The 22,729-nt window shown below is 40.2% G+C and overlaps 1 protein-coding gene across 12 annotated transcripts in view; it reads left to right on the top strand.

Moving 5' to 3' along the window:
• Positions 1 to 22,729, top strand: part of DGKI (diacylglycerol kinase iota) — a 199,970-nt gene that overhangs the window by 163,534 nt on the left and 13,707 nt on the right. For 11 of the 12 annotated variants that reach the window (XR_015285660.1, XM_086884902.1, XM_086884901.1 and 8 more), the window contains 3 exons: positions 6,576 to 6,601; positions 20,938 to 20,975; positions 22,517 to 22,637. Coding sequence is in view for 11 of the 12 variants with exons in the window: in XM_086884902.1 (XP_086741028.1) it covers positions 6,576 to 6,601; positions 20,938 to 20,975; positions 22,517 to 22,637 (185 nt within the window). In the remaining variant the exon portion in view is untranslated. Of the gene's footprint in view, positions 1 to 6,575; positions 6,602 to 20,937; positions 20,976 to 21,688; positions 21,900 to 22,516; positions 22,638 to 22,729 lie in introns of those variants that run through there. The other variant, XM_086884908.1, reaches the window with a different exon arrangement.

The following is a 22,729-nucleotide window of genomic DNA, read 5'->3' as shown; positions in this document are numbered from 1 at the left end:
TTTAAAGGGTTTTGTTTTTTAAAGGGTTTGGGGTTTGTATTGGATTTTGCAATGAAATCTTCTAGTCCCTTTTTAAGCGGCAATTCCCAGACAACTCCTCTGGGTGTCAGTACAGCTTCAGGTATAGCAGCATTGTGGCGTTGCAAGTCGTCGTTAAAACATTCCACAGTGGACAGAGTGGTAAGAGGTAAAAAGTTAAGCAGTAATGGAAAAAGATATGTGACAATACAGGGGACACTGACATGCCTGAGACCCAGCATGGAATACATCTGATCTGCCCTGCTTTCCCTAAGGAGCACCAATTACTTTCCTGCACGTTGGATGTTGCATGTGAAGAGCCTGAGGCAGTGATTGCTGTGCAGGTAGAGATGGAGACTGCTGGAGGAAGCTACAGAGATGCTAGAAGGAATACTGATCTTTTCCCTTAGCAGGATTAAGAAAGAATAATCCCTCTAGTTTGTCTCTAGGTTGTTGTTGCAGGTTATAGGACATGTCCAAACAGGTTTCTGCAAACTAAGTAACTTGAATGGAAGGTCTTAGATTCCAAAGGGGGCTTTGCTGGTCATCATTTTTCCATGTGTGTGAGACGGTATGGCCATTGCCTATGACAAATATTTGAGAGGAAAGAATGACGGGAAAAATGGGGTAGTATAACCAGAAAGGTTTGTAGAGAGACTTAAAGAATGAAAGAAAAACTTGGGTTGAGAAGGACTCTGAATCTCTAATACAAATCTTCAGAACAGATCCAGATAGATGAAGAGCTTTTTCCAGATGAGCTTTGAATATCTGCGAAACTGGAGATTCAACAATGTCTTTACACAGCTTGTTCTTCTCTTTGATCACCCACATGGTAAATTTTTTTTTCCCTAATATCCCATCTGAATTTCCCATGTGCCAGCTTGTGGCTGTTGTTTCTTTCTTCATGCCAACTCTGTCTTCTCTTTACTTTCCTGTTAGGTAGTTGAAGAGCAGCAATTGGATTTTGCCCAAACATTCTCATCTTACGGAACCAACCCAGCTTCCATAGCTTGTCCTCCTATGCCCACACCATCTCTGCAGCCCTTTCTGGAGCTCAGTCCAATTTGTCAATATCTGTCTTGTTCTCAAGTCTCACAACACTGAGTGGAGGGTCAAAAATCACTTCCATCTACTTTTTGGCTCTGTTCTAGCAAATACAGCTCAGTGTCATTGTCCCTTTCTATCTCAGGGAACTCTGCTGACAGATTGCCAACTTGTACTCTGCTAACATCAGGCACCCTTTCTGAAAAGCTGTTCTCAGGTGTTCGACCCCCAGCCTGTCTTGTTGCAGGGTTTACTCCTCCTGAAGTGCAGGACTTTGCATTTGCCTTTGCTGAACTTGCTGTTCTTTTCCAGCCTCTGATGGTCACTCTGATCTGGGAATGTATAGGGTCAAAGTGAAAGTGTGGGAAAGCTCTCAGGAGTTCTTAGGCTTTTATTTTTCATCAAGTACCATGACAGAAAATGGTGATGCCCAGACTGAGTATTATCTGGTCAGGGACCAGGCAAGCAAGCAGTTCTGCCTTTCTGCCAGTGAAATAATGTGTTGTTTGCAGCTGGGACTGTGGGGAACTCACAGTTATAGAGGTATTGATGCAAATTACTGAATGAGAGGGTTTCCTCACCTATATTTTAAAAATACTTGATGTGCTAAAAATTTTCTTCATTTGCAATCAGGGGATATATGAATAAATCCCAACAGGGATTCCACTTTTGATTCTGAAGAGATGCACTTGCAAAATTAGAAGGAATGGGTTTAATTTGACAGCTCTTCCTTTCCCCTCATCACAGGCAGCTGTTGTCAGACTGAATTAGAAAGTTTGCAGAAATACATTCCTTAAGCAGGAAAAAAGTGGAATGGTCATAAACCCCAGCAGAATTGCTGCACAGAGATTGTTATTTGGCCTTTAAATATTAAATGGCTGGTTTTAAATAGGCCTGGTGCAGATGGTTTCTGCTACAGGTTTATTGATTAAAAGAGCTGCTTTACATCAGCTCCAAGTTTGTTTCTCCAGAGGCTTTTGTCTTCATGAATAATGTACTCATTTGCTGAAATTTTGTTAGAATTAGTCTCCTGGAGTCTGGCTGTATATCTCTAGGTTCCTAAGTCTCAGTTGACTAGGCTCAAAATTGCTACATTCCCTTCACTTCCCTCCTTAGAAATGAATGTTCCTTCTTCCACCCGTCTAGTGTTGAACAAACCTAGGGCTTGCACATTGGAGAGTGCACTTGGAAACAGCTCTGACTGTTTGGCTCTTTGAGAGAGGCTTGTATGATACTAAAGTCTGCCTTGGCTATACTGAGGATTAGATTTCTGCAGCAATACATCCAAACCCTGCAAGAGCGAGTGGAAAAATTCCAGTGAGCTTTGGATCAAACTGTGGATTTGGAGGCCTGTTGTGGTTTTAGGTGGGCAGGTCTCACGCCTTCAATATTGTAAGTATTCCAATTTGCTGGATGCATCTAGTGTATGTATGATTAGTCTTTTTTTACACAATTTTTATGACTTTTAAAATGCATTTCTAAATATGTGTACCTTGATTTCTGGAAGATGCTTGAAGATTTTATGTTAAGCCCAAAGCTTATTAATTTGCTTGTGTAAGGGGCAGTGGAAGAGACCTTGCAGGCTGAGGCTTGCAAATTCCGTTATCCCTCAGAGTTGAGTTTGCCACTCTGCAACAGGAGAACACTGCTGCAGGACTATAAGAAAGGAGGGCTATGAACAGCATGGAAAGCAAACAATGTGCTTTTCCTCCTTCTCCCTTCTTATTCTCTTCCCTATCACAGAAAGATGTTACTCAAACTATCTGCTATGACAATAGCTGTTTGTAAAACCAGAGCAGGAGGAAAGTCAGATTAAAGCCTTTGGTGAAAATATGTGAAATCAGGCTCCCCAGTTTCATTTATGCATGGGAAAATAAATATCACTGTTGGTAGAAGAGATAATTGAACCTCATGACTCTGGAAATGTAGCCAGTCACAGACAATCTGGCCTGCCTTTACTCTCTTGGGGAGATGGTGATCCTTTCTTTCTACAAGTTAATTTTACACATCTAGATAACTAGATGAAAAACCCAGTTGGTATGTGTGTGTGTGTATATATATATATAAAGAAAAAAGTTATTCCATTCTGAAATGGCCAAGAACAGGATATTGAAATGCCTGAGTGCCTCAACTTTTTGCTGAAGATTTTTCCTGTTTTGTTTAACCAAATGAAAATCTCTTCAAGATGTCATTTGGCAAAGTGTTTTGACCCAGGTGAGACCACAGATCTTGACAGTATATTAGTTTTCCTCAAGTGTCTCTGACTTGTCTCTAATTTTCTTTAAGGCACAGAGACTGCAAAGATGATAACTTGCTTCTCTGTGACAGTGAAACACGTATCCAGGATCATATTGGGAGGGTAGTTGACAGGCACTAGACAGATGGTTCCTGTGTGGATGTTAGCAGACAAGAATCCTCCCTTCTTGGAACACCTGTGTGGTGACCAGTGCTGCCACAGTATATCTCTCACACTTCTTACAGACCTGAGAGAAAGATGTGTGACCGGAAATATGAGCATCTACTGGATTCTTTTTTTTCCTGTCAGGAAAGCCCCCTGTGGCTGTGGAGTGAGTGGATGTGGTTTAGAGCAGATCATTAGGATTTCTCTCTTTCCTCCCTTAGAGCCTATCATATGGGGAGGACAAGTCAGTGCATGAAATGCCCAATTCTATTTAGTGTGGAGGTTTCTGCAGTCTCACTTCCATCATAGCTATGAACAAGACTCCCCTTGGTGTAGTTAGGACAGGACTTGAGCAGTTAGGAAAGCCTCCCCCTTGCTAATTGTATGCTCTGGAATTGTAGGAGGATGCTGAAAGTCCTCCCCACTCTTTGCCAAAATACTTCATGTCAGTTGGGGAGCAACGAAGCTCAGTTTATTTTGGTTGAACCTTTGGTATCTCCAGCAGTGGAAGTTCTCATTGAGCTTTTTCCTGTGGCTGGGATATTCAAAACCTTTCTTTGTGGTTTTGTTGCATCAGGAAAGGTGAGCTTATGCTATTTTGTTTCCTGCTGTGTGAAAGCAGCAATTGACTCTCTGTCAATTAACAAGGGATGAAATGAGCCAACAAGCTCAGAGTTTATCAGGGTGAGACAGAGAGGTACATGTACACATCAAGATGCTGATATGAACCTGATTAAACTGATATAAATAAGGTTACATAAACCTTATTTTCTCAGGGTACCAGGCTACACAGTTACTTGATGGATTCTTTCAAATAAAAGCACTGATAGTAACATCAGTAGTTATGTTAAATTTCTTACAAACACTGTATTTGAGGCATACAACAAAGCCAAAAGGAAGTAATATTTTGAAAAATATATAATAATTTTAGCACACAAAATATGCATAAACATATTTTTCATCCTTCCCTTCAATCAATGTTTTAATTGAGAAGTCATTGGTATTGTAATAGCGTCTCTTCTGCTGTTGATGCTTTAAGGAACTAATGACATCTGTTTTACCAAGCATGAAGAAAAGCCAAATTATAGGATAATCTGTATTGTTTATTTTATTGTTTCAAATAAAGAACTGAAAGGTGATGAAACTGGGCAATTAAAAAACAAAACAAAGGAATAAATTCTGCTGACGCAGTGGAATACAGCATTAGCAATGGGTAAAGAGTCAGGATACGTGAGCCAAGGAACCTTGCGTGACTCTTACATGCAAAAATATTTTAAAGTATCTAAAAATTTTTGCCTCTTGATGTGACCCATTCTGCATTGTTTAACTTTACAGAAAATGCAGTGGGTTTTGATCTTCAGAAAGGGTTCTGCTGGGTGTTAAAGACAAAAGTCTGTAGCTAACTAGTCAAAGCAGAACAGTTCTAGTGATGCCTGCTAAGTCCTTTGGGTTGCCTGCATTCCTGCTGTATTTCCACACACATGGCTGAAGGGTGAGGGCAGAGCTGGCCTAGCTGCCAGCAGAGCAGGATACATGCTTAGGATGTTCAGCAGCAATCAGAGCCTTTAATGGGAGTAGAGGATTAATTAATTCTGATCCATACAGACACATTGGCTTCTTGTGCAGCCAGAATCCTAATTAGGCAATCAGATTTTTTCCTTTCACAGTGACCATTGCTCCAGCTGTGCTCTAACTCTTTCTTTATTTGCAAATCTCTCTATTTTACAGAAAAAAAATTTACATACTTTGGCAGGAAAGCTTCCTTCTTTTCTTTCAAGTTTTCCTGTTTGCATCTACATATTTGCATATCTGCTTCTGATGTTCTATAATCCCTCAAACCCTTGTTATGAAATGTGATCATGGCTCCTTCCTCAGCTCCTTTATTCCTCTAACCCAGGGTTCCTTCACTTCTTTCCCCCTCTCCAGCCCTCAGCCCCTGCTGACTCAGTTAAATATACATGTGCTCTTTTCCCCTTTGTTCCTTCTTTTCCCTTCACCCCTCTGTGGCTGCTTTTCTTATGTTGGCTTTGATCTGTTTGCTGGCAACACTAACATTTTTAAGTCTTTTCTAATTTGTTATTTTTGTACATTGTTGTGAAATTAAATATCTTGGAAAGGAAGCATGGGTTGGCCCACTCACTGCAGGAGCAAACTCATTGTTACTTGGGTGGGAAGGCTGTGTATATCTGTGCTGGGTAAGTGCTGAGGAATGTTCCAGTCCACTGGACTGTGTGCTGTCAGCCTGGTCTAAAAAATGAAGGTACATCCCAGATTCAGCTCCATGGTTAACCTCAGTTTTGCTAAGCCACACTACTGCAGCAAAGGGAAAAATGGAGATCCAGTACTTCTGTGTTCCTTTGTTCTGGGTGGTGACCAAAACCATGAGGAGTGTGATCCTTAGTGATGGGAACTGTGACACAAATCCCTGTAATTCACTGGGGTTCTTCTCTTTATCAGCAGGGACACTGAGAGGTCACCCATGTTTTATAACTCTTCCTTCTCTTGGGGTATTACCAGAGTCCTAATCCACTGGTTAGGGTACCCTATGACTCTTGAGTTGCTGCTGGTATGTTGCTTTTTTCTGTAATTACATCTGTCCAGACATAATTCTTTTTTTTTTTTTTTCTTTTTTGATCTGTTGTGTTACTTTTTTGAAGATGGCATTAATTGTTATTAATTATGACTACTGTTTTATACTAACCACTACACTGATTTATGGCAAAAAAAAAAAAAATGGGTACTGTAATGACTGTGAGCTCCTGCCAGGATGTAATTTCCTTGACCACCCTTAGTTGTGAGGTTTTCTCCTGGCAGTGGCAGTAGCAGATGAGATTCTGCCAAGTATCTACAGACAGCCTTGGCATCAGTCCTCACGAAGATGGCTCCATATGGCCACTCTGGCCTGCAGAATCTGCTGCTAGATGGCCTCTTCAGCTCCATGTCTTTTTCTTTTTTTTTTTTTTTCCCCAAATGTCTTTTAGTCCTCTTTTCTAAGAAATAAAGAAGAAAAACTTCAAATTACTCCATATCCCATTCCCCATACTGAGACTGAACTTTATTTTTGACTTTTTTTTTTACCAAAGATTGACTGGATTTTTTTGTTTTATTCCAGGTCACCGGTTTCTTCAGAAGATCAAGGTAAGATCTGTTTTATAGATACTAACAGCATATTAAAAATGAGACCAAAGGGAGTAAGCTCTGTTTTAACACAGTTGTGGAGGAGAAAAGTGTTTTTTGTAAAAATGAAACTTTGATGTTGATGAAACTTTGTTCACCCCTAGACATTAAGTGCTTCATCATTTAGTTAGTCTAATTGGGACTGACAGAAGTTGAGTTTTTTATAAAATGAATCTTGCTTAATCAAATGGAACTATTGCACGAATTTACGGTTTACTCATCCAACTGTGTAGAGCTTCACCTGTGGAAAATGATGTGTGGCTTAAAGGGTGATACATGTTTTCTGTAAAGATAAACACATCCTTTACAACTCTCAGAGGACAGCATCTTTGTCCCTGAGAGGAGAGTGCATTGTGTTTTAAAAACTTGAACACACATTATCTTGGGTTACCAGTAAAGTCAGTTTAGTAGGACAGGATGGAATTTAGTGCAGCTATGCTCTAGTACATGGAAAAATCTCATGGCTTGAGTAGCAGGAGTAGCAGGAGTTGCAGGTTTATGGCAATATGCTTGCTATGAGGGAGACTTGAAGGATCTGATCGTCCCCTATGGACTAAAGAGGGAGTTTGTGGTAGCCAGCTGCTTAATAATGTGGCAAACTTAAGTCCAACTGCAGTACATCAACATATGGCTACATTGGTACTGAAAGTATTGTGAAGGAGTGGTAATTGCACTGCCAGAGTTGCGTAAGGAATGAGGACCGAAAAAAAGGAGACTGACTGAGAGGAGAAAGTTCGTATTTGGTTCTGAACTGGGAATAATATTTTGGTCCAAAAAAGAAATATCTGATTTCTTCTGGCATCCAATTTGTATGCAGTCACACAATCAGAATATTTTCTGGCCAATACCATAAGCATTACTCAAGAAAGGTCCAGGTGGGAATAGTAAGGACTGTTGCAAATGGAGGTGTAAGGAGGTCTGAGCCTGGAAGTGTGTCACTGAACTATGTTCACTTGGAGTGTGGAGTGACAAGTTAGGTATCAACCTACACTGTCCTTGGCTCCAGCCAAGGTTTTCAGTCCAGTATAATGGATGTCAAACTTATTGTCATTAATAAACTCTCTTCCATCTCCTTGGTGAGTCCTTTCTCAGTTACAAAAGTTGTAAAAGAAGACATAAAAATAAGCATGCAAGACCAAAGATATATCTGGCGCATCTCATCCATTCCCAGTGTCTGCCAGCAGCTGATGCAGTGACAAATAAAAGTATGAGACTGGCAGAAGTATACAGGTTTAATTTCCTGGTGTGCCCTATTATATTTTTATGATTTATAGCTCATTGATTTTGTGAACCAGATGGAGTTTTCCTGTTTAATAGTTCATCTGCTTTTTACCATGGCCACAGCTTCTAATATGCAGTGCAGGACACTTGTGAGGAGTTAATAGTATACCTCATGTCTCCAACTCTCAAGAGAGATTTGAAGTCATTATGGTCTAATATACTATTTCAGGACCTGGATTCAAAGCTGCATCTCAGTGCATAAACTTTTTAGTGATAGGCTGCTCTTGCTATTTAATTTCCCTTGCATTTACTCTATTGTTTCATCTTTATCTATTAATGGAGCAACAGACGGTGTATATGCATTTCCTTGTGTATTTTTAAAGGTTAGTATTTTATGCTGTCAGAATGCTTTCCTTTTTTCCACTATTTTTATACTATTCTAGTTTTTCACAAAACCTTCCTGTTTGCCATCTACCATCTGCTGCCATGGTTTGGCTTTTCAGATTTGATCAACATCTCTGAATAGCCTCTTTTTCCTTGCCTTTCTTCCCTTTCTCTCACAAGCAACCTCTTCTGAAATGCAGAGTGAAAGGCCTTGACCAATTAGTGACATGATAGTGCCAGTTATTAGAAATTTCGTGACCATGGAGTATCTAACTAGGTTTGTCATCCATATAAATATGTAGGAGCTTCTCTCAAGCACAAAAGATTTCGCATTCTCCAGTGACTTTTCAGAAAGAAGGGTCCAGTGCCTGGATTTCCTCCATCCCACTATGCCAGCTACAGACCGTGGTAAATGGGTACAGTTCAAAAAGGAAGATGTGATAAAAGTGCTGCAGCATAAGCTCTTTGGAGTCTAGAAGGTTCTCAGTCCACTGAGACACATGTGTGGAGGCATCTCAAATTAGTCCTAAATCTCAAATCTCTTATCTAAACAAAAAAGAAGGTCCAGGAGAGAGCTGAAAACTTATCTCTGAATTGCCTGTCTTTTACAGTGTTTATGCAGATGTCTTCTGGCATATTGTTCTTGGAGTATATATCTTGGAATCAGTTTTGGGACTTACAGGTTTAGTAATAATCAGTACTCAACTGTGTACCTATTCAATATGTTAAACACTGTTTTGTTTTTTTTTATAAGGCAACCATGCTTTGGGCTACACAGTAAGGAAAGATCCAAACAGTGGAGGAATGTACCTTCACTGTACCTACATTCTGTCCTGTATTACAGCTGCTCTTCCCTATTACAGACACTATTCTAGTGCTGCTTTTCTGATGATGTGATATGTTGTTGATCATTACTGAGAAAAGGCTCTTTTTCTGTTTTGGATCTTTTGTTTTAACCTCCCTCTTGGTTCCTGATGTTTGTTTTGTCTGCTTTAATATTCAGTTGTCACTTTTTCTTCAACTGTTCCTCTGTGTTTGTTTTTTTTTATCATCCTCTTTTTGCTTTTTAAATGACTCTTCCTATTGACCACAAGGTTGCGTTCTGCATAGATTTTTGCATTGTGCTCCTCACCTTGGTTTCTGAATGTCCTGCTTCTGCTCCAGTGTGGACTGACTACAACAATCACTAGTGAGAAACAGTAGCTGTAGCATCTGTGGAGTTCTAACAGACTTGTACCAAAATTAGCATATAATGTGAGTGGCACTTCCATTAATCCCTGACAGGACAATGCATTATGCTGTCTTGACAAGTGGGTGAAGATAAAGCACCATCTGTCTGGGACTGGGCATCTATTGAACAATTGTAACTGCACACAATGCTGCTTGTTGTGGACACGTGTTGAAGACACCTTTATCAGTTACAAAGCAGAGCCATTTTAATTGGCACTGAAAGGGAATAAGCACTGCTAGAAAATCCCAAACTTCAAAAGAAAAAATACCCAAAGCCTCTTCAGATTTGTGTCTTTGTTCTTGGTACAAGTAGCTAGGAAATTGATAACTAGAGAGTGAAATCCATCATCTTCTTCTTTTTTCTCTTTTTTTTTTAATTAACAAAAGGAGTAGACAAAACCCCTAACCCTCTAAAATGCTCTAACTGATCAGCAAAATGATACAAGCCAGGTAAATCCTAAAGAATACTAATTTAGACAGGGGATTGACAACTCTGAAGAATGACCTGTTTGGTTAGGTAGGCCCTGGTGCAGCTACCTGCCCTGCAGCCTTGGAAGTCAGTGATTTTCTTTGAGTGTTGGGGTTAGATGACACTCAAAAATGAGCAAGTCTCAGGCCCACAGAAGACCTGGTAGATGTCATCATGAAGGGCCAGGAAAGTCATCTTTTACTGAAGGGTATCACCTGCCATATTTTTGCTATATAAGAAGTTCTGGTGATATGCTCAGGAGGTCTGACACCATTAGGGGTTATTGCATACATTTCTTCTGGAACAGGCATGGTAGAGTGATGGGAATGCAGACTTCTAATACAACATGTTGCCACTACACGCTCATTGTCTGGTTATCCAGTCCACATTTGTTTTCTGGTTATTGTTGGGTGACTGGTTGAGGTTTACCAAACTCTTCTCTCACCCAGCACCTTTCAGAGCTGCACTGTATTTTGTGGGCACTCTGGATCCTGCCTGCCCTACCCACCCCTATTTATAGCCACCCTGCAGAAATTTGCATTAAATATACATATCTGTAGTTACATCTGGCCAAAGTTAGGTTCTCTCTACTATTCTTGGTTTACCTTGTGTGTTTGAGTTGGTTCTTCACTATCATGTGAGCAATTGAAGGAAATGACCTTAAAAAGAGTACACTGAGCTTCCTTCTTAAATATTCTGGAAAACACCCAGCAAACTCTTGAGTGTTGCTATTAATGGTATAGGGACATTGGTGTGTTATTCACGTTGTGGCAACTTGGGGCTGATGCTGCTCAATATTTGTGGGTGTAACTTCAAACAGGGGAACCTTTTCTTTGGTGGAATTACTCAGTTTTAAGTAGCTATACTAATTCACCTCAAGTAGCAGTCAACTAGAGCTTAATCCTTATACATCTGAGTTGCATTCTGACTGGGAGACGAGAGGTTTCAAATATTTATGTTACTGCTCCCCTACTCATTTCTCTATAAACCAATGAAACTGGGCTTTTTGCCTTGTTTACTTCCAGCAGTCATGCGTTTTTGCTGCATCAGCATAATTTCTGTGGTTTTGGTACATTTTGTGTGTAATAGATTCAAAATTCATGAGGGAATAGGGGACAACTGAGAAATTAAGACAAGAGGGAAATACATTCAAATGAGCAATTTTGAAGGCTATTATTACAAAGGGATTATATCATATAAGAGATTAAGAGAAGGGATGGTGTTCTGCTTGAAAAGACAAATATCAACAGTCAAAGGTCTTTCAGATTCTGCCAGATGCTGGCTCCATGCCATGGAGTCACTCTATGATTTGGAGTCATCCAGCCTGGATATCCTACACCTAGGAGGGATATGTGTAGGGCCAGGAGTACATTAGAAGTGGAGTGAATATGTAATGGTGACTTCTAAATTAGTCTCTATTAGAAAAAAAAAATTCCACAGGGATTGCTTAGCATGGGTTTAAACTGGAAGTTTTAGGTGGGAGGTGTAGTTCTGTCTCTGGATATCCCTCTGAATAGAGAGAGCTGCTCTCTGAATTATAAGGAAGGGACTGATCAAGTGTGTGCATGGAAGGCAGTGATTGCTCCATCCCACACAGGAAAATGCTTTGCTATGCTGTGTCTGCTCCTGCCATGAAGGCAGAACGTACTGTACACTCTGGGATTTGCCCCAGTGCCATCTGCTCTGTTAAAGAGAGGAAGTCTAAACACATGAAAGGAGGAAGATGGTTGCAGGAATCCCAGAAAATAGCACAAGCAATAGCACTTCCTGGAACCTCCAATAGATGGGATTTCCTGTTGCCCATGGTGGCCTGTGGGAATGTAGACTTCACACTCTCAGCCTCCTTTCTTCTTTCCAGAGCCAATCTCCACTAATCTTGATAGTCACAGTCTGCAAGGGGATGTTCTATGGAGTTTTGAAGCAGTCTGCCATACTGATTAAAAGGATAAGCAGGATGCTGCAGATGAATCCAAACATCTTAGTGCTGGTAGAATTAAAAAAATAAAGAAAAGAAAAAGTATATTTTTCACACCAGATCCCTTCAAAAGAGATAGAGGAGACACTGTATTCTTCATGGTGATACTGCAGCTGTTTACCCAGCAACAAAGTGAGATGTCTTGGAATGCTTTCTCTGTACAAATTAAAATGAGTATGGGAGGGGTTAGAGGGAGGCTCCTGACTGCAGGTATTTATTTTAATTAATTAACCACTTTGAGAAGAAAGCCTGCCTGGACAGTGTTTTGAATGTGCCTGTGGACAACTGAGCCAATGATGCCTTGGGGATCTGCTCTGGGTTCGTTATTTGCTTCTCAGCTCAGCAGAGCCTGGTATTGATGCAGACTCAGGGTCCTCCCAGCAAGAGAAAGCATTATGTGAAAGCATGTGTCAAGGGCTGAGGGAGGTTCTTTCTGGATAAAACCTTTAAAAAACACTTACACCCCACCTCTTGTGGCACCTCAGGTGCTGTCCAAGCAGCCTGAGGGATCAGCAGGCAGCTGAGAGGGAGATGTCTGGCAGATGTAGGTATCTGAATAAGTACTAGATGAAAACAGAAAAACATTTATTTCACAGTGGCCACTGCCATTATCCTTTTCCCCTCTGGAGGAAGTAAGGAATATGCTGTCTGTATTGGCGTGCTTTTCTTCAGGCAGAAGCTCTGGGTAGCCTTGCAACCTACTTTGCTTATGTTTTTTGTTTTTTTTTGTAATGGTGGTAGCTCATGGTCAGATAAGAGTGGCAACTTCACCTACTGAAGAACTTGGCTAGAAAAAATACTTTTGAACTGAATTTCAGATGATTTAGTCCTCCTGTGAAGCCCTAGCTTTTTGAGGAAGAGTTCCTTAGATATTGCCAGGCAAAGGCACTGCAGCCAGTGTTGCAGGGGCGAAAACCTGAAGGGAGTGTGCTAAGAGTGCCTGTGATGGGAATGGCCTACAAAGCCAGAGAAGAGGAACAGTGTGCCCACAATGTTTCTTTTTTGCTGTCCTATTAATTTTTAAATTAAAAATAAACCATTGCTTAATTATTTTACCTATAATTCTCCTTCTTCCAAGGTAGTGCTACTCTATTGATAAAATTACTGCATTAGTCAGCCAAAGTCTTCCCTGCCTTGCATTCTTACTTCATCACAGACATTTTCTTCCACTCCATCACTTCTGAGAATGACATTAATTGTTGTCTTGGCTTAAAAATAAAAATGGTGGAAGCAAAAAGGAAGGCAAAAAAGTGATGATGTGAGCCAGATGGTGCTTAGTTTATCTATGACTGCTCTTTGGGGTTCTGAACTATTTACAAAGGAAGTCTTTTCTTTTTTTTAATTTTTTTTACACCATCCTTTCCCTTTGTAAATCTGAGCTAAATGGTTTTGCAGCAAAAGTTCAACATTAGGATCTGAATACATCCACTCCTAACTATCAACTGCTCTCTCAGCTCTGCACAAGTGTCACATAAACAATTCAGGTTGGACTCTAATTGGCATCAAAGTAGCTTTAAACTAGTCTCAGTGAAAATAGGGCTTTAAAGGCAGCTTGAGTGTAATTTACATCTGCTTGAAAGCCTCTTTATCCTTTTAGAGTTGTATGAAGGGACTTCTGTGTAAGTGAGAATTTAGTCTTTCTTTCCCTTCAGCAAGTATGTGTGGCTATTTTTGTCTTTTTCCCCCCTGCTTCTTCTCTCTTACCAGTGTTTTGGTGCAGTTGATTGAATTCAAAATTCTTAAAAGGTAAACGTTCATAACACATATTTATAGCCACCTGAGTAATGATTGATTTTTTTTTTTTTTTTACATGTTACATTTTATTCTTACTCACAAGTTAGGTAAGCAGGTGCAATCAAAACTATGTCAGATCTCTAAATCTGCATGGGATGCTTTTGTAACTAAAGGACAGCCCCAAATATTTAGAAGGGTTTTCTACCTCTTTGTGCAATCCTAGAAATAGATGTTATTGGGGCATGACTTATTCAGAGGGCCAGCAGACTTCAAAAGTGTCTCTCTCAAACCACAAGAGGATGTGCACTTATGGACATTTTCCTGTCCAGATGAAATAGCTCAAGATACCACGTGAAGGCCCTTCTGATATTCTTCTTGCTGAGCAGTCATCAGATGTGTGCGCCTGGCTGCTGCTCAGCTGATGTGCTTCTGAGCTCTTGGTTGCAGCAGGTCGCTTTGCTTGGTCTCTTGGGAGTATTTTGAACTCTCAGGCTCTTTATTTGGTTGTCTTTCATGGAAATAGTGCCATGCAGCAGAGCTGTTGTGACTTGCCTAGACTGGTGGCATTGACTTCAGGTTCCATAAGAAGCCCAAGACTTTTGTGAATCTGAAAACCTGTGGACAACCCTCATTTAACACCTGTTTCTTTAGGGCAGTGGCAGCAAACAGACACATTTTGGAAAAAAGTTTAAAATCAATGAGTCTTTGCTTTATTCAGTGCGAGGGATATTATGATTTAGGCAAGAAACCACTAACTGCATGTAATTTTTGCTGTCATCATGTTTCTTATGCAGTCTTTGGGCTGAGATAGAACTCTAGCAAGTTCAGAAACCTTTTTCCATTCCCTGTTTGATGTACTTTTTCAGTGACTACAGAAGAAGTGATTTAAACATTTATTTCCGGATTTTTTTGGGTTTCTTTATTTTTTTTTGCCAGCATCTAGAAGACCCCTTAACCTGCAAGGTTTAACTTCTGTTTACTTTTTTCATGGTCTTCAGTCTTCACTTCCACTACTTGCAGGTGCATAAAATACATGAAGAAAAATTTAATTGCTCTTTTCACTCAGCTTATCTTCAAAGGAAATATTTAAGCATCATCAGCTTTGGTGAGTCTTGAGATTGTCTGTAGATCAAAGACCTGTGAGCTCACAGTCATTCCAACAAAGTGTTATTAATTTTGTAATTTAATTTCTCAGTTATGTAGACAGTTTGGCATGTGTATTTCATAGGTGTTTGTGTTTCTTTCTGTAACTCTAAAAGCAGATAAAATGTTGGAAAGAGGAAAAGCTTTTGTAAAAGCTCAAGTGCAGAGATTTGCTGCTTCTCTTCATGGTTCCCTAAAATTGTTCTGTGGGACTGGCAAGCCCTTCAGAAATACCAAGTGAATTCGCTGCTCTTAATCTTAGGTGCCTGTTTCTCACAGTCCTCTCAGGAGGGAAGTAATCCACACACCAATTCCCTATGGTACCCCCCCTCCCCTTTCATCTGCAGGTCAAGGCTGAAGATTGTGGCTAGAGTAGAAAAAATTCAGTTCTGTACATTTCTGGGTAAGTTATATTACTGTCAGTTTGTCATAAAGCTTTTATGAGCAAGTTGTTGTTTACAGAGAAAAGAGTGTATTTCTGAATGATAATCTATATATACTCCAGTCTTTTGAGAGCATAGCTTTTGGAGTGATTGAAATAGAAATTATTATTGATTTCTCTAAAACTGGTGAAAAATAAGCCCCAAGGGCTTCTTTTGTTATCTTTTCTGTAATGCTGATCTTTAGTAGCTCAGAAGACCCCAACTGTGTAAAAGTACTCTTCTAATCAGGGTCAGCTTTTAACTTCTCAATGTGTGAAGCAGTAATTACTTTAAATTTCTGACTCTGTGAATTACAGAAAGACTAAAACATCAATAAAGGGTTGGAAATGTTCTGGAAGCTAATGATAGTCCAAGTTTAATAACTCTCAAACATCTGATGATGTAATTTTCTCCCATAGTTTCTTCTTCATTATCAGCTCTACAAGGTTTGAGTGAGGCAGTATTTTATGAGGTACTCTTTAGGAGTTCCCCTGAGCACGCTGATAGGAGATGGTGGTGAACACTGACACTCATAATCTGGGCACTACACACCAAAGCTCTTCTATTTTTTATTAGCTGCCTCCAACCAATAAGAACTATTCAGCACTGAAATGCTGATGGTATATCAATTCCAAATGCTGAATCAGTGCATTAGAAAGGGCTGGACAGGTGCTGGAATTTTCTGTTAAATGAGGTTTCTGCCAGGAGTTGATCACTTCAGATTATCAACAGTCTTACTGTGTCTTTTGAAAGAGCTAAAGGTTTTATGAACCCTAATTCTGCTTGAGATCAGAGAATTATAGAATTCTATTCTCTTTGGATTTGAAGGAACCTTAAAGAACACCTAGTTTCAGCCCCCCTACCATGGACAGGGATGTCACCCACCAAATCAATTTGGTCAAAACAGCCTCCTCCAACCAGGTCTTGAGTTATGGTTGCTCAATTTTGCCATAAATTACCATCTGCTTAAATATTGTCATACTCTAATTAGATGCATTGATACCCTGGTATTTTTTAACTGATAGTAGGTAGGATGCATTGTTGGAAATAATACTCTGTTGTCACAATGCATTTCATTCATAGGTCTATAATTGCCTGCATTTTAATCATGAATCTGACAACTCCTTGGTGTGGTACTTACACTTTATAACATAGTATTAAATGATTATGTTCCTTTCAGTCACAATTTTTAGATCTTCACTAAAGAATTGCTTGTAAATGTTGAAAACTTCAAAGATGCTGTACATTTTTATCAGCATTCCCTGTGGCTTAATTGGCACAGAAGTAGTGGGTTCAAATATGGCATTGAAGGAGTCAGATCAGGTGAGCAGGCTGACTAATAAAATCTGGAGGATATTTATGGTTTATGAATAACTCTTACTCAGTGAAAAGACACACTACTCCTGTACTGCTGACAGGGGCAGGCTGTAGAACTATCCTGTTCTTTGAGATTCTTTCCAGTGCAGACCACCTCCTCTTACTAATGATTATTCAACTAACTTACTTAATAACTTCTATGTCAAGCTACTTCAAGCAAAGAACCTTGTGATCCTGAGATGTTACTTATGAGGTTTTATAAGAATTTTTTTCTTCATGTTCTTTCTGAAAGTGTTTTAGCAGCAAAGTTTCTGGTGTGATAGTAACCTGGTGATGAGCCCTGTGTCTGTCCTTGGTGTTAAGCTGATCAGCAGCTTTGGGATTAGGAGAAAATTTTTCTGCAGGGCATACAGGAAGGGGTTTGAGGATTTTCCTTGCTTGTGATGCTTCTGAGAATTTTCGTGGCATTTGAAGTGAGTGAGGTGATGGTGATGACTTCTTCCCCCTCCTGCTGTATTCTTCTGATGTGCTGCAGTCGTGGGTCTGTCTTTGTTAGTCCTTACATTTATGAGACATTCCCATTCTGTGCCTGTAGGTATATGAAGAACTAAAAATTCCAAGACCATGAGCATTGCCTGGTGTTAGGAATATCACACCTTGGAAAATCTTAAAATAAGACCTCCCATTTTGCCCTTGTCTGGCTGTCATTTCTGAAGGTGATCAGACATGTCTCTCAGCATGTCTGAAATCATGTTATTCTGAAGGAACCCCTCTCTGTCTTAGTTGGACTCTTAATTTAGGCGCTGCAAGTTGGAGGTCATTTTCTCTAGAGCTTCTTTAGTCTGTGGAGCACAGCATGAACTGTTGCAGGGCAAAGCAGGTTATTTTCTATGGAGAGTTATTTTCCCTTCTGACCATCCAAGCAACCCTGTGAGACCTCTCAGGCATCTTGCAGCCTCTGAAGGTATGGATTATGAATACTTCACTCCTCCTTTCTCTGATGCCCAGTGTTTAAAGACTGACTTTGCAGCACTGTTCTCATGGTGCTGGCTTCACATGCAGAGCCAGAGAGCAATTGTTATTTCAGAAGGTAATTTTGTCTGGGAAACAAAAATGTTTGTTGTGACTCAGTGGCATTAGCATAGATTTTTAGAATATGAAATAAAAATATCTGTTTCCAATGGAAGCAATGAACGCTAACATAGAAATTAGATGAATGGTATAAGCCCTAGGAAAAGTATTCTTTTCAGCATGAGTGTGTACTAGTAGTTGTTTATCCGGTGTCTCAAGCTCTATTAGCTTGCAGCATTACCACAATTCAATTAGCAACCGTTTCAACATGACTTTTTTTCTGTTGGTGCATTATCCACTCATATCTGCTCAATAATAATTTATAAGTCAGGTGTGTATGTGTGTATGAGGGTGTTTATTTTGGAGTGGGTGGGTTTTTGGTATTTGTTCTGCTAGCCATTTTTTTGTGTTTGCTGGCAGGCCTGGGTAGGGTTGTTTTGTTTTGTTTTGTTTTGTTTTCTTTTTATGAAGATTCTTTTCTAAGTTGGGTAGTTAGAGCTTTGCTAAGGAGGCAGCCTGGGGACTGAGTGCATCCTCAATACATTAACAGAGCACTCCAGTTGCCAGTTTTGGCAAGCTGTCACCTTACATCAGCAATAAAGCTACCTGCTAAATAAATAAAAAAGGCAATAAAACACTTTTATTAGCGATGAGATATGCTTTTCTTAGGATAAATTGAGAAAATAATGACTTGATTAAAATATTAATTAAATCAAGTAATTTTTGAGACATCTTTAACTCCTGAAAGTATATTGTATATGATAAAACAGTGGCATAGCTCATTTTACATATTACACCAGCGGTGCGGTGTTGCTTGGAAGAAATAAAATAATTCTCACTTTAACATTTCTAATTTTATACTAGCCTGGCTTTGCATGTTAACAGCATTTTTCTCCACTTCTCAGTCTGCTCTCTCTTGTCAATGCCATCTGCTTGCTTGCTTCACCACCTCTTTAACAACCAGGTGATTTTTGCCATCTTCACCCTCCTCCTCAATATGCCCAGCAGTCCCATTTGGGTCTATGGGGTTATTGTGCTAAGCAATATTCATGTATTTATGTAAACATGTTCCCAATTCCAAAGAACCTTTCTCCATTTCTAGCTCAGTAGCTTCTAAATCTTAGTGTCTTTGGCTCTATAGCTCTGAATTATTTTACTGTAGACTAATCTCTTGTTATGCCAGCTGCTTTTGTTGATCTGTAATGTATTCATTTATCCAATAAGTTCTACGCTAGCAAAGCACTTAATTTTAAGAGTGCAGGTAGACTTGGTGTGAAAAGAATGTAATTAGCTCAAAGCTAAGCACTTGCCTAAATGCTTTGCTGGATTTGAGGCTTAGGAAAGAGATGAAAAGATTGGTCTAATTATGTTGAATTTGTTTTAGAGCTGCTTTATCCTAATAGCCTTATCACCAGACCAGTTCTGATTATGGATATTCGGCGTAGAAGATTTTTCACATCTTGTCAGGCTTTTCAAAAAATCATAGCTCTCTCTTCTGGTTTTTTTGAACTGCAATCTTCAGCGTGGCTTGCATAAGAAAATGTATCACTGCCTCTCAGAAAAGTGACTTCAGGGAAGCCATGTCTTAAGAAATTGGATGTAGAAAGCAAGGAAAAACTCATGTCACCAGCTCATTTGATTTTCACATGCTAGGAGTGCAAGATATTTATACAAATGCAGACTGCAGTAGCCTAGAGAATAAAGGTGTCAGTGAGACCAGATTGACCAAAAAAAAAAAAAAAGAGGGAAATAGATAAAAGATATTACATGAGTTGTGTTCTGCTATTAATTTGAGCTAAGAAATTGTTAGAACTATTGGGAAAAAATGATTATGTAAACCACTGAAAATAAAAATGGAGGAATTTTCTAGCTCTTACCTGCTGGTGTTTGCCGCCTTCTATTCCTAAAATCTGTGTGTCCTCTCTCTCACAGTTGCCAGGGGGATTTTTAGGATTTAGTTTAACTCATGGCCACTGAAAAACTGCCCTAAATCTGAAGTTGCAAGAATTGCTGATGCTGCTTTCTCAAGACAGAACTTAGCTGGACTGGAGTTTTGCTTTTCCCACTGCTGCATGGCTGGGGTATGAGGCTTTACAGAGACTAGAAAGCCACATAGCCCCAGGTGTTTTCAAAGAAAGGGGCATTTGTTGAGTTGCCTTTGAACATCCTTCCTCTTCTGCAGTGTTTAGCTTGGATGCCTTGTCATTTCTGAAAGCGTAGCATGCTCATCATGGAATTCCCACTGTGCAGTTTCCTGTGGGTTATTTTTCAGAGGCAGGGCGATACTGTGCTTCTCTTTCCTGCCTTGTTCCTGCTTACGTGAACTTTCGGCACCTTTATCAAGGATGGTGCTCGAGCAAATGCTTAATTTGATTGCACTGCCTAGATGCAAAGATGGAAATGGGCTTAGACACAGGCAGATGTTAAGTGCTCTCTAAGATGCAAACCATTTAATCTCAGAAAGATTATTCATCATTGCTTTTTACAGTATATTTCATGATAGGGAAAAGGAGGAGAAAAGAAGGAGATAGTCACATAGTGATAGGTTTGTAACAGCTTCTCTGGGCAATGGAGTCCCAGGCTTTTGCCTTCCTTTTGTCTTAACAGACTCAGGGCAGACAGTAGTGAGTAGTGAGAAGCTCCCAGCTCTTTGCAGCTCTGTCCTGCCTTGTTGTGAGCCCTTGTCCACTTTGTCTCTTTTTCCTTCTATGTCTGTTTAAAATACAAAGGCTGACAAGGTGAGAACTGGCTCTTGCTCTGTCTTTGACTCTGCCTGCCAAACCCAGGGGATTTTCTCCCCTCTAGCATCTCAGAATGTTTTTGTAATACAAGTAATTGTTAAGAAATTTCTCTCTTGTCAATCATGTACAATTTGGGATTCTCAGTGTATTGGGCACTGACAGACTACTCCACTATCAGTATGAGAAAGTCTGACAGGTCTGTAGAGAGTTTCAGGTTCTCCGTGCAGATAACACTGGTATTTTCAGTGATGGTTTTAGTGCTGGAGACTTGACCTTGTCCACCTTGTGGACAATACTGAAAGGTCTCAGAAGTGTCTCAAGTGAAAAATTCAGACAAAAGCCTGCAGTTCCAGGACAACGTTGGAAATGATGGCTTGATGCCCATATAGCTTTCATCACCATGGGTTCTCTTCTGCTTTTCCAATATGTGTCCGTGCAGGGTTTGCACTGGTTCTGGTAGTACATGAGAATGCAAGTGGACTGAGGGATGTCAGTCTTAACTTGCACATGCTGTGAGCTATGTCCTCAGATGTGAAGCTGTATGCATAATGCTTTCAGCCTGACATCAGTTTTCTTTTTGTCTTTTGCAGCACTTTTACAGGCAGTCATATCTGGTGATCTACTGAAGGTAGGTACAGAGTATCAACTGTCCACTTATTCACAGTTTCTTGCCAGTGAGATATACTGTAAATTTTATTACACCTCTGCTCAAAACATAAATAGGCTGCTGTAGGAACTTCTGGCAAGTGCCATTTTACAGCCTTTCCAGGAAACCCTGAATACTAGGGGAACACCTCATTCAGGTGAGGTGTGAAATTTGCATGAATAAGATCTGGTGTTAGACGGCACCTTTTTGCACAGGATTCAGAGCCCTCTGCATGGAGCAATGTGCCAGTTACTAACAGGGAAATTACTATATTGGCAGTGTTGAACAGCAGGGTAGTTCTGACAGTCTTACACAGGAAAGGATATTTTACACCAGTGAGGTTGGTGACCAAGCCCCCAAGTGCTAGCTCACTCAAGTCTACCTAGGCAACCACCAGACCAAGTAGAACAAATCTCAGCTGGTTGTTTTATCACCTGATGGATGTCTCAAAATGTGTAGTGGTATACTGAGTTTGGTAGGTAAACTACTCATGTGAAATTTTTTGTGCCAGTGGCTGAAGTCCCACGTCAGACAGCTATTCCGGCTGCATGGCTCAGTAGCCAAGTCAGGATCTGAAACCATACCCTCGAATTTGGATGAGGACTGTGACTAATGATTGCAATTTTGTCTGTGAGAAGCCAGCTTGGAGCCATTTGTAAAAATGACAGTGCTGTAGGCCAACTTTTTGCCTGCAGGTGCCCCTTCTATACCACTGCCTCAGCACTTGTGGCCACAGCATCTGCGGAGCAGTCCTTCAAGCAGTCATGGAAGTATTGTCTCATTTACGCTTCTTGAAAACCTCTTTCCTGAGCTGGCTTTGATGGGGAAACTCCTTGCCCTTCTTCAGATGTACTGCATCATAAATGAGTACCCACTGTAGCAATTCTCTCCTTTTTCTGCAATGATCTGCACTGCAAATTCCACCCCCCTCCCCCAAAGTTTGCAGCATTTCTGAGACCTGCCTGGTTGCTGTTCCCCTCTCATTCTTACCCCACATAGTGCTTCCTCCTTGGCCAGCCCTGAACAGGGGGCACTGTGAGAAGGGAGGTCCCTGACAGTCACCTCACATCCTTGTGGGATTTTGAGTTGGAGTTTTCTGATTTAGTCAGAAAATCTTTGACCCTTGTGCTGAGGAAAAATGTGAGTCTTCAGCAAAGAAGCCAGGATTTTCTATGAAGTATATATATTTTAATATATCCCAACAGTGTTACCAGATGTGGTTTGCAAGCATTCCTAGCAAACAATAAATCATCACCAGTAGAATAGCAATGTCTCATTGTTTAGGAAATACAGACTGTTCTCTTTAACCCATATAATTGTCAATACTTCTGGTTCAGATATTTTATATCAGGGTCTAAAAGCTGGATTTAAATTAATGTTTTATATTATTTTATTCTCTTTTGGTACTGACTTACAATGAGAACCAGTAAAGAATTTACTGACATATTTGTTTTTCTGCTCCTCCCATCTTATCCTTCTGTATCATTTTTTTCTCTCTCTCTTTTTTTTTTTTTTCCTTCCAGTTCATAGAATGTTGTAAAAAAGGAGCCAATTTGTTAATCCAAGGTCCTGATCACTGCTCCTTGTTGCATCATGCTGCCAAGACTGGGAACGGCGAGATTGTGAAATACATCCTGGAGCATGGTGAGTCCCAGTGGGCAAATCCACAGAGAGCTGTACTCCAGCCAAGTGTCAGCCAGGCAAAACCACCCCAGGCTGCTGGAAGTGGCCTCACC

This window comes from Cyanistes caeruleus, chromosome 4, assembly GCF_971803275.1.
Source record: "Cyanistes caeruleus chromosome 4, bCyaCae1.hap1.1, whole genome shotgun sequence".
NCBI lineage: Eukaryota > Metazoa > Chordata > Aves > Passeriformes > Paridae > Cyanistes > Cyanistes caeruleus.
Note: the sequence above shows the minus strand (reverse complement) of the source record. Positions and strands in the feature narration are given on the sequence as shown.